General features: G+C 42.2%; 1 protein-coding gene across 1 annotated transcript in view; it reads right to left on the reverse strand.

Moving 5' to 3' along the window:
- The window catches only part of FER1L6 (fer-1 like family member 6), a 141,356-nt gene that overhangs the window by 81,181 nt on the left and 46,464 nt on the right, over window positions 1-13,711 (reverse strand). The window contains exons 6-10 of the mRNA XM_074943883.1: window positions 13,456-13,518; window positions 8,272-8,350; window positions 4,719-4,875; window positions 3,723-3,909; window positions 508-700 (exon numbers count right to left, since the gene is read on the reverse strand). Of these exons, the coding sequence (XP_074799984.1) occupies window positions 508-700; window positions 3,723-3,909; window positions 4,719-4,875; window positions 8,272-8,350; window positions 13,456-13,518 (679 nt within the window). The remainder of the gene's footprint in view (window positions 1-507; window positions 701-3,722; window positions 3,910-4,718; window positions 4,876-8,271; window positions 8,351-13,455; window positions 13,519-13,711) is intronic.

Raw genomic sequence — 13,711 nt, forward strand, 5'->3', positions numbered from 1 at the left:
AGGATTTAGCTCTATGACATTTTAAAATGGTTTATTTTTCTCTTTTTGAGTAACTAGGAACAAATAGTTGCCACTGAGTCTATCAGAAATAGAAGGCCGGTCTGCCCCTGAAAAGTGATACATACTTGTTTGCCTGGCAATTCAAGTGCCAGTGGCATTAGCCCTGAATTCACATCACTTGACCCTAACTGAACTAGAAATGCCACATGGTAACAGCTCATTGCCACATTCCCAGAGAGGGTAAGAATCCTTTTCGTTACTGATCAAAATGATGCTATTTAGGAGTATTTGTAACAAAGGGGACAACACCATTCCATTAAACACACAAAAAGACTCAGCTCTGTATAAGGTAGGAGAATTTTTCATACAACCAACAAAAGGCCTACCCCTCACTAAAACCCTTTGGAGCCTTTAACTGGGTCTTAACTAGGGTCCAGTCATCATGCTGGTGAATTTTATCCTACGGGCAGGGGAGAGTTTTTATAACTAACACATTTTCCCCTTTACCTTTATCTCCATCTTGTTCATTTGAGATTTTTTTCAGGTCTATGAAGTGTGTGGCTAAGGCCACATCATTCATGCTCCCTTCATCCCACACCTGGATTTTGACTCTTCGACACAGTGGGGGGAACATTTCCTTGAAGACAATCTGTTCATGCCACACAGGATCAGCACAGCTTTTTTGCACTGTTGTTCGTCCCTGAAATGAAAGACCAGCAGCTCTAGACCTTGAGGCTAGACCAGATTCTAGAGAACAATGCTGAGTGTAACACAGTCCTCTAGCAAGCCCTGTCTTTTCTATTGCAGAGAAAGCATGTGGTCTAAATAAAAATAATTTTTAAGCACAGTTTTCCAGTCTAGTATATTTCCCGAAACTTGAAAGCATCTCTGCTTTTCTATTAGTCAGTGTTAACACACAGCATAATGATACATTGCAATAACTACCGTGGGAGTTTCCTTGTTTTTTTCTCCTAGGTATTTAATGAAGGGCCACATCCCGGCCTTGGAATTCTCACGCAGAACTAGTAGAGTTTAATGCGATGTATAACTCTTCAATGTCCCAGTTCAATTCCTCTCTGTGCACTTAGAGTGATATTTCTGCCATGCAAAACTGCACACATGGAGATGGCCTTTTTAATTATAACTCTGGTTCTAAGGAACCAGTGGTACTTTAGTGCAGTTGTCTCTTGTCAGGTGAAATCCATTCCTGTGTAGAAGGCCAGGACAAGGCTTTCTGCATCCCTTGTAACCCATTTCGACTTATTTATTTGCAGGATTATTTTAGTTTACCTTTAAAAGGAGGAATTAAATTAGAATGGGGCAAGTTCTGGCTGCAGTGTGCACCCCATGTGACTGGGCATGTCAGGGAGGACCCAAAGGGGCAAGAATCCTCCCCCTAGGCCTGAAAGTGACAGCATGCTGTCCTGGATCCATCTGCCCTAACTCATCCCTCCTGACATTTCAAGTGACTAAAGCAGGATGCAGCATGGGAGGATGGGCCAAATCTGAGAGGAGCTGCAACTCTGTGCACCAGGTTGCAACACCACTCAGTTTGGGGGCCCTCTCAAACAAGAGGCCAAGGGCAAACTGCCCCTTTCTGGATGGCCCTGAATGCAGGAAATATTCACTTCACCTGGGGGTTAAAACGGGATAGTTCTAGAAAACCTGGGACTCTTGGGAGGTCTGCCCTAATCCTAAACCCCACATCCCATAGTAAACACCACTGGATAAGTCCTACCCCTATAATTAGAACCGGATTCCACAGAAAACAAAGTGCACAAAGACTTTCACAAACCCACAAGTAGGTCAGATATTTGCACCCACATCTTTTTTCAGGTGTAAAATTTTACATATTCAGAAAGTCAGATTTGTGCACACGAACTGAAAGCATGGGTTCAAATTAGGAAGCGAGAAATCTGCAATAATGGCATTTGCAGTCGCAATGCATTTGTCATCACAAATATGAGTTTCTGCAAAAGCCTCCATATGAACAGGTATATGAAAAGTTAATGAAAAAATATGGCTGTAATTACTCAGCTTGATTCTGATCTCAGTTACACCAGTGTAATGAAGACAAACTCCATGCCAGTCAATTAAGTTACACCAAAGTAAAACTGGTGTAATTGTAACCCATGTGCCTAGCAGTGAGCTATCTCTTTAAGAGACCCATTGAGGGGAGATAGGAGTGAATTGTCTCTGGGTCATTGTTGCTCAGCAGATTTAGCACTCCACATCCAGAAGCTTCTGGAATTGGGTGTGGTAGTTTTGGGTCTGCTCCAGTAGGTTCCCCGTGGCTGGGGTCAGACTCCATGAGGGTGAGCAGTCAGGGCAGCTGCTTTGCAGAAGGCCGTGTGCCCTGTGTGGGTTGGGGGGCCCAGGAGCAGGAAGCAGGCTGTCATCCCTAACTCGCAGGCATTTTGCAGCAGGTTAGTGATATTGTTAACCCTCTAACAGGGCAGCATGGACAATGCTAATTATAGCAAGGGGAAACTGGGAGGGGGAAATAACGTATTCTATTTTAATTGTATGCTTTGAATGTTGTTTTGATTTTAGCCAAACTGTTTTAGTTAAATTGTCTCAATTAGTCTGAGTCACCAACTAATGGGGAAAGAGTCATGTCTATTTTTCTATTCTCTGTTTTGTTTTTTCTTGTAACAGGGTTTTCTTTATACGCTTGTGACTTAACTGAGTGGTTGGTTAATCAGTCAGCTGACTGGCTAGCAGTGATTTCAGCAGAGACAGAGTCTGCCTGGATCCCAACTGAAGATTCCTGCAAGCACGTGGAGGGAAGATGTTGATTTAGACTCAGCCGACTGTCTAGATCTGGTGATCAAAGACTCTAGCTGAGACTTAGGTGAACTAAACCTAAGCTTTTGTGAACTCTCAGTTTCTTTTCACTGTGTTTCTGTGGGGACTGACCTGTTCGGATTTTAATTTGTTTTCTTCATTTATGTGTATGTATAACTGTGAAGATAATGTCCATGGATTATAAAATAGCCGTGTTATGCTGTAAAAATTAGATTATTATTTGTTTCTGTATCATATGATTTTATAAAGTTATTTTAATTAAATTTATTTCTTTAGTTCCTTTTGGGACTTGAATGTGCGGAGGTTGACCCTGTGCAATCCTTCCTGAAAATCTTTAGAGACTGAACTCTGGGTCTCCAGCTATTTTTCTATGGGAGTTGGGTATTTTGGGGCACTGGAGAAGGGCAGCGAAGTGAACTCTAGCTCACCCAAAAGTTACATAAGGCAAGAACTAGGCCTTTGGGCCTTGTCTGCACTAGCAAACTTCCTAGCCTGAATGAAGCATGAGTGAATCTCCACCAGCGGTAGCATTGCTGGAAATTACAGTACAAACAGGCCTCATCTGTAGGGACAATAATAAAAACAGCAGCACCGCTAGGGCCCTGTGTCTGCAGTACAGCTTCCACCACAGCTACCAGCAGAAGAGAGTACAGAATGAGAGCTATGAAATTCATTAGTAAAGATGCAGCCTTAGAATCCAGCTTGTTCCACCTTGGGAATTTTAGCCTTTCTTGACTGTAAGAGAATTAGACATAATACCACAGTGTGTAATAATACCACAGTGCAGCTGTGCTGATGCAGTGTTTTAAGTGTAGACCTGCCCTAAGTAAAAGTGCGTCAGCTTTAATGTTTGCACATAACTTAACTGACAGGAAACAAGGCCTACATTTGTGAGCAATACAGTCCCAATTTACCATTTGACCTGCAAACATGACCACCACATACGGATCCACAAGGTCCTTACTGTCGCCCATGAATGCTTTGGTGACATTAGCCATGATGCTGGAGTTCATCTTTGGAAGCCCTTCTGCTTTATAGATTCTCACATAAAATCTAGCCCAAGGTCTTTCAGACGGAAATCCTTTGGGGATCAAGAGGTTCCTACAAGAAAAAAAAAGCCATTTCCCTCAGAATGAAAACTCAGCTAGACAATGAAGTGATTCCAAGACAATGTTTTTACCAAAGGGGTCGTCGCACCATTATTTTATAGCATAACCTGTGATAAATACTGTGTCCCAGAGGCGGGGGACGGGAATGGGGGACATGGAGTGTGCATTTGTTTTTCCACCTAAATAAAAGCATTTTCTAGTGACCCATAACTGCAGTACGCGGCAACACCACTTGGCAAGCAGGTGTCTATGAAGTGCCCCTGCTAGAAATGTTTACACTTTGTACAGTGTGTGTAACTTGTAATGGGGGCAGTGTTTGTACATGTATATAAATAATACACACACACACACACAGAGAGTAGGAGGATAAGGAATATCTTCCTGTCATATTGTTTTTGGGGGGTGGAGGGGGGGGAGGTTTTTTAAACACCTGAAGTTTGCTGCAATCTGGTGCATTCTCCAGGCAAAAAATTGCTATTCAGAAATATTTCAAATGGCCCCAGAGTAAAGTCATTCAGGCAGGGATGATTAAGCAGTTAGCAGTATCCTGAGATGAGAATGAACTCCCTCTGAGGCAGGGAACTGACAATAATCCCTCCCTTTCATTTGGTGGTGGAATTAGAACTACTCTCCTGCCCCCCACTCCCCTCCCAGCACATCAAAGCAGAACATACAGGGACTTTTGTTAAAATAATGCCAGATTACACAAGCAAGGCATGTATTCTATAAACAGGAGAAAAGGACTTTTCATGGATTTTTTTTCTCTTTGACAGATGCAAAGTAAGGAAATTTTTACAGTACTTTTCAATTTGCTCTTCAGCATCACTTTCTTTCTGAATGGCTTGTATCGTGTCTCCTTTCCCAGCAACACTGATATCACACTTCAGGTATCCCTTGGCTCCTGTCCTAATGTCAGCAGGGTCTGTGAGAAGTGCCCACTTGTCACAAAACTGATGACCTGTAAAACATACAAGTTTATACAAGTCATGGAAGACAGGAGACATTCCAGAAGACTGGAAAAGGGCAAATATAGTGCCCATCTATAAAAAGGGAAATATGGACAACACGGGGAATTACAGACCAATCAGCTTAACATCTGTACCCAGAAAGATAATGGAGCAAATAATTAAGCAATCAATTTGCAAACACCTAGAAGATAATAATGTGATAAATAACAGCATGGATTTGTCAAGAACAAATCTTGTCAAACCAACCTGGTAGCCTTCTTTGACAGGATAACAAGCCTTGTGGATGGGAGGAAGTGGTAGATGTGGTATATCTTGACTTTAGTAAGGCTTTTGATACTGTCTCGCATGACCCTCTCATAAACAAACTAGGGAAATACAACTTAGATGGACCCAGTACAAGGTGGGTGCATAACTAGTTGGAAAATCGTTCCCAGAGAGTAGTTATGAGTGGTTCACAGTTATGTTGGAAGGGCATAACAAGTGGGGTCCCACAGGAATCAGTTCTGGGTCCAGTTCTGTTCAATATCTTCATCAATGATTTAGAAAATGGCATAGAGAGTACACTTATAAAGTTTGCGGATGATACCAAGCTTGGAGGGGTTGCAAGTGCTTTGGAGGATAGGATTAAAATTCAAAATGATCTGGTCACACTGGAGAAATGGTTTGAAGTAAATAGGATGAAATTCAATAAGGACAAATGCAAAGTACTCCACTTAGGAAGGAACAATCAGTTGCACACATACAAAATGGGAAATTACTGCCTAGGAAGGAGTATTGCAGAAAGGGATCTGGGGGTCATAGTGGATCACAAGCTAAATATAAGTCAACAGTGTAACACTATTGCAAACATCATTCTGGGATGTATTAGCAGGAGTGTTGTAAGGAAGACACAAGAAGTAATTCTTCTGCTCTACTCCACGCTGATTAGGCCTCAACTAGAGTATTGTGTCCAGTTCTGGGTGCCACATTTCAGGAAAGATGTGGACAAATTGGACAAAGTCCAGAGAAGAGCAACAAAAATTATTAAAGGTATAGAAAACATGACCTGTGAGGGAAGATTGAAAAAATTGGGTTTGTTTAGTCTGGAGAAGAGAAGAGTGAGGGGACATAACAGTTTTCAAGTACATAAAAGGTTGTTACAAGGAGGAGGGAGAAAAATTGTTCTTCTTAAGCTCTGAAGATAGGACAAGAAGCAATGGGTTTAAATTGCAAGGGTGGTTTAGGTTGGACATTAGGAAAAACTTCCTAACTGTCAGAGTGGTTAAGAACTGGAATAAATTGCCTAAGGAGGTGGTGGAATCTCCATCACTGGGGATTTTTAAGAGCAGGTTGGACAAACACCTGTCAGGGATGGTCTAGATAATACTTAGTCCTGCCTTGAGTGCAGGGGACTGGACTAGGTGACCTCCCGAGGTCCCGTCCAGTTCTATGATTCTGTGGTTCTATAGAACACCATTCAGTACAGTTTCTGAGGGCTCTGACACTGGGCATGCAGCTGTCACAAACGCGCCCACCGCAGCATGCACGTCAGCAGTCAGAAAGCTGCAAACAATGTTTGTACTTTCCTGAGAATAACACTCCTGCTCACCAAGAACATTTGCAAGTGATAATAATGGTGAGCGGTGGATGACGGAGAGTGAGAGGCACAGGCCAGAGCTGAGTGGAAATAAACACGCTCGGAGGAGCAGTGTGAAGTGCTGCTCAGTGAAGCCCTAGCTGGGAACTACAGGCAAGGCACAAGTACAGCAGCTGATTCAGAAGAAAACAGTGGGAGGATGGGAAAGAGAAGCCCCAAGGGAAGAGGCTGAAAGCCGAATCTATTAGAGGCTTTCAGTGTCAAAGTTTATGGCCCAGTGCAGCGCTCTCTAAACGATGGCGGGTGTCCTGTTTAAGCAAGGTTGCTCTCAGACAGGTTTGAACCAGGGTTTCTTGATCAACATAGACAGAAATAATTCCCTCTGTGTTGACTACCTCAGAGGAATATAAGAAAGAGGGAGCCACTGGGGCAGTTCTGTTGAATGGCTTCATATTGTAGGACAGTTATAAGGGGTAAACCCACTGCCCTGTCTAGCCTGGTAAACAGAGTGCAGACAGGGCCTGTGTCTTCCATCTTCTGAGTAGCTAGAGTGATGAGTGAAATGGAGGAAATGCAGCACCTTCCTTTCTGTCCCTTCTCATTTGCATTTACAGCTCCGTTTTCCTACCACTACCACTTCAATGCCTGGATATTTATTTACATATTTACAAAACACCCTTGGCAATGCCCTTCGTGGGGGTAACTGAAGAGGAAGGGTGGTCCAGTGGTTAAGGCACTAGCATGGGACTGAAAAGAAAGAGTTCTATGCCTAAGTCTGCACAAACTACATGTGTGACCTTGGGTCAGGCACGTAGTCTCTCTGGGTATGTCTACGCTGCAAAAAAACCCCTCACCCACAGTACAGCAGCAAGTCTCAAAGCCCGGGTCTACAGACTCCGGCTAATGCTATGGTGTAGGCATTCCCGCTCGGGCTGGGAGACTTACCCTCCTCACCAGGTTTGAGAGCCTGAGCGGGAACACCTACACTGCTATTTTTAGCACTGTAGCATAAGCCTGAATCTGTAGACCCAGACTCTGAGACTTGCTGCCGCAGAGTTGGTTTTTTGCAGTGTAGACAGAGCTGCTGTGTTTCAGCTTCCTAGCTATAAAATAGCATGCCCCTTCCTCACAGGGACCCTGAGAAGTTAAATACATTAAAACCCGCACTGCAGTGTAGATATTTGTTTTCTAGAACCACACTTGGCTGGTCATAAATGTGAGGTAGGAGGAAATCAGCAAAATTCCTTCCTGGGCTAGTTCTTTAAAATTTCAGAAAGCGCGTAACAGCTTTAGAGGTGCTGATGCAAATGGGATGGATCTTTTCCTCTCTCTCCTGCTTTGTCTCTTTCTTCCTTTGTCTTTCTTTGTTGTTTTCCTCTTCTCATTTTACTGTCCCACATGGTCCCTTTTCCAGTCTCCTGTCTATCTCCCCCATTCTCTCCCTGACCTCCCCTCTTATACAACACACGGGACCAGATATTCAAGCACTCACTGTCCACAAATGGGGCCAGCTTTTCAAAAGAACTCACATTCCATTTAATCACCTAAATAAGGGCCATATTTTCGCAAAAACACCTAGCTTTCTGCAGCTAACTTTGCAACACTTAGCATGCAACATGCTGAGCTCTTAAAAAAAAAAAATCCAACCATTTATTTTGGTGCCTAAACAGAAGATGAGCTCTTTTGAAAAGCTGGACCTTGGAGAATCCCTCTGTGATGGCCCCAAGAAGGGATTCCAGTGATTGAAGAAGACAAACAGCAGAAAAAACACACATGTAACAAAAGAGAACTTAGAAAATGCATCTCCTACCTGGCTGATTATACACTGTCCCCACATCTACTTTAAAGGAGCCAATCAATAAGCTCCCGATCAGCTTGTTGTGCATAACCTGTTGAAGAAAGGCACATTAGAGATTCCCTTCCACTCAATATATGAAACAGAATTCCAAGCAAAGATACTTGATATAGATGACAAAAGCAGCCACAGCAACCAGTGGGGATCATATCCAACAACAGACATAGACACCTTAGGGCTGGTCAGTTTTTGTGCTGCCTTCATTGTATGAGTTTAGAAACCAATATAGTTAAATCAGTGGAACCCTCTAACTTGGATGCAGTTATAACAATATAAAACTACTTATATATGTCCATTTAAACAGGCAAGAGGGATATAAGCAGTTTTATCCCGGAATAACTGCATCCACAGTAAGGGTTGCACCTGTTTAACTATATTGGTTTCTAAACCAATAGTTAAATTGGTACAAAAACTGTTTGTAGACAGAGGAGAAGGAATTACATTGTCACTTTCCAAAGTTTCAATATGTATTTTACTCAATGGGCCCAATTCTGAGCTCACAAAATGTTATTCTATTGAAGTCAGTGGGTGACACAGATGTAAACTGGTGCAAATGAGAGGAAGATCAGGTTCATGGGACACTTGCTCCATCCTTCCAGATTAGGGATTCAACACCAGCTACTCCTGGTCAGATCATTCCCCTTCACATCTGGATTTGGTTTTCAAATCCCTGTGTGTGTACCACTGGCGACAAGCAGGCTGCAGGACAGCAGCATTTCCTTGTGGTGGGATTGGAAGAAGAGCTGTATGAACCTTTTGTTATGAAACAAATCTTACTGGTTTTGGGTTTAATTAAAAATCTGGAACTCAACCCACGTTTGAGAAAAAGATTCACAAGAGCTAGCACATCTTTCAGACAATCTTTGGCCAAACTGGAAGGAAAGATAGCTCTGAAACTAAAATCCTAGATCTGGGCTAGGGTCTGAGTTCGTAGTTCATGGTTCTAGAACAACCAAATTGACACACCCCAAACTTGGGAAGAATTCAAATTTGGATCTGGATTTTGAGCCCCCAAATTTGGAAGCACACATATCCGGGGCTTCAATTCTATATATTCCAGATACAGACTTGGATTCAACTTTTGGTTTGGATCTGTCATGGGGGAGATAGACCTTGAGTCTCCTCTCAAATCATAGGACTTGTAGCCCAAGGATCATGAGACTGTAGCCTTCAGCAAGGCCTTCTGGGAAACTGAAGCAGCAGCCAACCTAATGCCAGACCAGTTAAATCATTAATATAGCATCCATCTAATTTTCAAGGAACCTAAGTTAAAATAGGTTTGGGGTTCAAGAAACCGTGAAAACTCAGTTGTTTCACCTTGAAGCCAGGGAAAACAACAGCTTTGGATGAATTTCACTTTGACTTTGTGGCTGCAATAGGAGCGTGAACCCATGGAAACCAAAGTGGCAGCCCCACTCCACATAAAAAACGTTCACAAGTCCTGCACAACCAAAACCACAACGTTTCATAAAGCTTTAGTCAGGGCAAGAAAGGGATCTACTGGAGTGAAAGTCAAGGCCAGGGTCCCGTTCTCTCATTGCTCTCCTTTTATTTTCTCTCCCCTCTCCAGAGTCTGAGTGGATATTCAGGGATAGTCCCATGTGAAAACTACACTTTGTGGGCACGTAGGGGCCTTCCGGTGTGAAGAGTGTTGAACCTCTGTGCAGTGGTGCTGGAACAATTTGTATAGTGGGGGTGCTGACAGCCATTGAATCAAACTGTAAACCCTGTATATGATGGAAACCACTTCAAGCCAGGGGGTCTGGCAGCACCCCTAGTTCCAGCACCTATGCCCCTGTGAGATTCTGAGTGTTCTCTATTCCCACTGAAGTCCCACAGGGCTCCACCCCTTGCAGGATGAGGCTCTTAAATTGACAAGGAAAATAAGTAACTAACAGCTCTTGTGTGCAGTGCTCTGTATATATTTTTTTCACTCTTATTTCTCAAGCTTCCCCCACTGTCCAACCCTCCCCGCTCTCCACCCAGATGTAGTAAAGCAGGCAAGTTTGATGTTTCAAATCAAACTCTTTTTCTTTTCTCCATGGGGGAGGGGGAGGAAGGCAGAAGCAAGCACAATAACCAGCTGAACAGCTAAAAACCCATGGTGGGTTTTTTCACAATCAATAAACTCAAAAAATAACTGAAGGGATTTTCTTCAAACTTTCCAGCTGAGAAGGAGCAGGAGAAATATCAGTCTAGAAGGTAACTGAGAACTGAGGATAAGGGCTTAGAGTGAAAGTACAATATCAATCATGCCTACAGCATTGAAAGGATGTTGCCATAATGTGTCTGAAGAGGTTAATGAGAAGGAAATCTATTCATTTTTAAGGGCTTGGGGGACAGAAAAGGGCCTCGTTCTCCCCCAAGAACAGGAATCGAATGGCAGTTAGACTAACCGCTGGGCTGATACATGGTAGTGCTGCTACATTATTTGCTTTCCTGAGGCTTCTAAACACAGGTCTGTACATTTCCATGATAATATGGATTCAGTGTGTGAGGGATTAGTAGTCCCGAAGGCTGTTAAACTTTGCTTCTCCTCAGGCTAGCTTCAAACCAAGCAAATGTAGGAAGTTTTCCATCTCCTGTGGTGCTGTTTCTTGCCAGGACACGTATTTGCTCGCTCGTTCAATTTTATTCCCTTGACATGCCGTTTTTTTCTAAAGCCATGTTCCAAGATAACTGAAATGAATTCCTGATTATAATAGCATACATTAGCATTGCATTAGATTGGCCATATTTTGTTTATGGCCTAATCATTACAACCTTGGGGCCAAATCCTCTCCTGGTTTCTCCATTGAATTCAATGCAACTAGGCCAACTTACACCAGCTGAGGCACTGGCCCATTTTCTCTGTTGAAACTTGGCATTCAGGCCCTCAACCCAGATGTTGACAGATGGCTAAGCTACCGAAGAAAAACTTAATCAGAAAGATTAGACGTGGAAGTAAACATAACAGAGATTTACCAGGTGAAGGCTTCTTGTAATTATAGTATAATTCAAAGAAAGGGATGAAGTGTGAAGAAAAAATGAATAAGCAAGATATTGATTTAATATGCTCTACTTACTTTTGTATCTTTTAAACATATGTAGATAAACGTATAGAATTCAAATGGAAGAACTGTTTCTCTTGGGAAAATATCTACTCTTCACGTGCAGCAAGTATTTTACAAAGAACTAATTCCATGCTCTGTGGGTTTGATCCTGCGGGACAGCGCCAGGCACCAAAACGTGCATGCAATTGGGGTTGAAATACACATCTGTGCGAAAGGCCAACAAGGGGGCCGACGCACTAGTTGAGCCCCAATGAAGCTTTATATTAAGGGTGTAAGCAGAGTTTAACTGGTCAAAAGACATTGTGCTGCTGCTCTGCATAGGGTGAATTTCACCTTTATATGCCCAAGCTAAAGAGGCAAACACCACAAAATTAGTTTGGAATTTGGAATACAGATTAGAAATTTGCTAACACAGCTGACTTGCTGGGCCTCAAATTGGCCATTCGTACATGAAAATACCCACTTTGTGCACCCAACCAAGATAACTGCACTTGAAGCGCTGCACTTCTGATGGTATGAAAACTGAGACTGGATCCTGGCTCTTCAAATACATAGTGAACATCTCTGAATCTTACAACAACAGGTTTTGTATGCATGGATCCACGTGACTCTTAGACAGCCATCTGGTTCTGCCACTCAAATGTGGGCCCTGTTCTGATATAGGCCTGGTGTGTTTGTTATAAATGGGCAACGTACTTCATAAAAAAAATAAAAAACAACCTTTCCCAAATCCTGGAACCATTGTTCATTTCTCTGACCAAATTCAAACTGACCCATTTTAATGGTTTGGAAATTTTTGGATATGAGGCTGGGACTGGAAGCAGAAATGCTGAAATACTACATGAGAGGCCAGGCTTGTGGTATTTCTAGCTACAAATGCAAGTGGCACTGGCCCATATCTCTTGCTTAAGTTCTAGCCCAGTTTTAGGTTTGAAAAGGCTTGGGATACATATATAGGACTAGATACTCCACTGGTGTAAATCAATGTAGCTCCACAGAAGTCTGAAGATTCATCCCTAAACTCTAGATATTTGTCCAAACCCCCAAACCAACACCTGCTTTGATACTCTCATCATCTTGGGCTTCAATGGGAAACAAATGTGTACTTCCTCAGTATCATTCCATTTGCGTCTGTGCAACATTCAACTACTGATTTCTCTCCAGGGAAAGTGCTAATTAGATCTATATTTGTTTTACATATTAAACCTCTCAATGCTATGCAAAACACACACATTCCCCACAGCATACTTTAAATGCTTCTTCATTCCTAGAACCAACTATTTTAGGAATATATTCCTGGCAGAGATTAGCAGTTAATTCAGCTATCCCCAGGTGTATGAAACCATCTTTGACAAAATGAGTAGCTGTATGTTTGTTCATTTCAGTATTCAAAGCAAGACTGATTGGGATAGTTGGATTTGCTCCTTGGGGTTTCACCGCACAAGAGTCAATGCAGTGCTGAGCATAGTAATTTAACTTACAGTTGAGTTCCTTTTCCTCCTGAATAACAAGCAACAATTAAAATGCTAGGATTATTTTAGCACTGGTATTGCTCATGCCTAAAGAGCTGGAATGCAGCTTTCAAATTTGAACTTGGGTTGCATCGGAAGAATTGAGATAAGCCCCCCCGAAAAAAGTTTCAGCTCAGTAAACTGAGAAAAACTGATGTGAAGGTTGAAAATTAAAGGGATGAAGACAATGCTGAGGGCTCCACTAATATTGGGTGAAATTCATCCTCTAGAGAGGGCCAGTGTGAGGCCAATGCACCACTCAAATGTCCAACCAAGTAACACACTGTTCACTAGTTTATAATTTACTTTCAAAAAGATGTCCATGAAAATTCACACTGGATCTTGCTGTTCGGTTGTTTTAAGTCTCTTTAAGTCATTACCAGTTGCCACTTCTCCCTTTCCCCATCCCTAACTTCACCTTAGTGCACACACTTTCAACCTCATGTTACCATTGGCATTTAAAACATAATGGTTTCTCTTTTTATGAACATCACTGTTAGACCTAGTATAACACACACAGCCAAATATTTGATCCTTGTTTAATAAAACAACATAAAACTTCCCAAAATACTTACAGAGATTTTGATAATTTTGTCAAATAAATGCACTTGAGGTCCAATGAAGTCAAATACAAAATACTGTGGAAAAACAAAATTGCAGATTAGTATTGTTCTTAATGCTGTCATTAACAAGCACTATTTGCCACACAGTTTGAAGTTATGGCCTAATCTAATATACTTCCACATATGCTTCTGTCAGACTATTTTTAAACACACACTACATTTATTTAAGAGCTCTAAATCTAAAAGCTAGAGGCAGAGAAGATGGGAA

This window comes from Natator depressus, chromosome 2, assembly GCF_965152275.1.
Source record: "Natator depressus isolate rNatDep1 chromosome 2, rNatDep2.hap1, whole genome shotgun sequence".
In the NCBI taxonomy this organism is placed as follows: Eukaryota; Metazoa; Chordata; order Testudines; family Cheloniidae; genus Natator; species Natator depressus.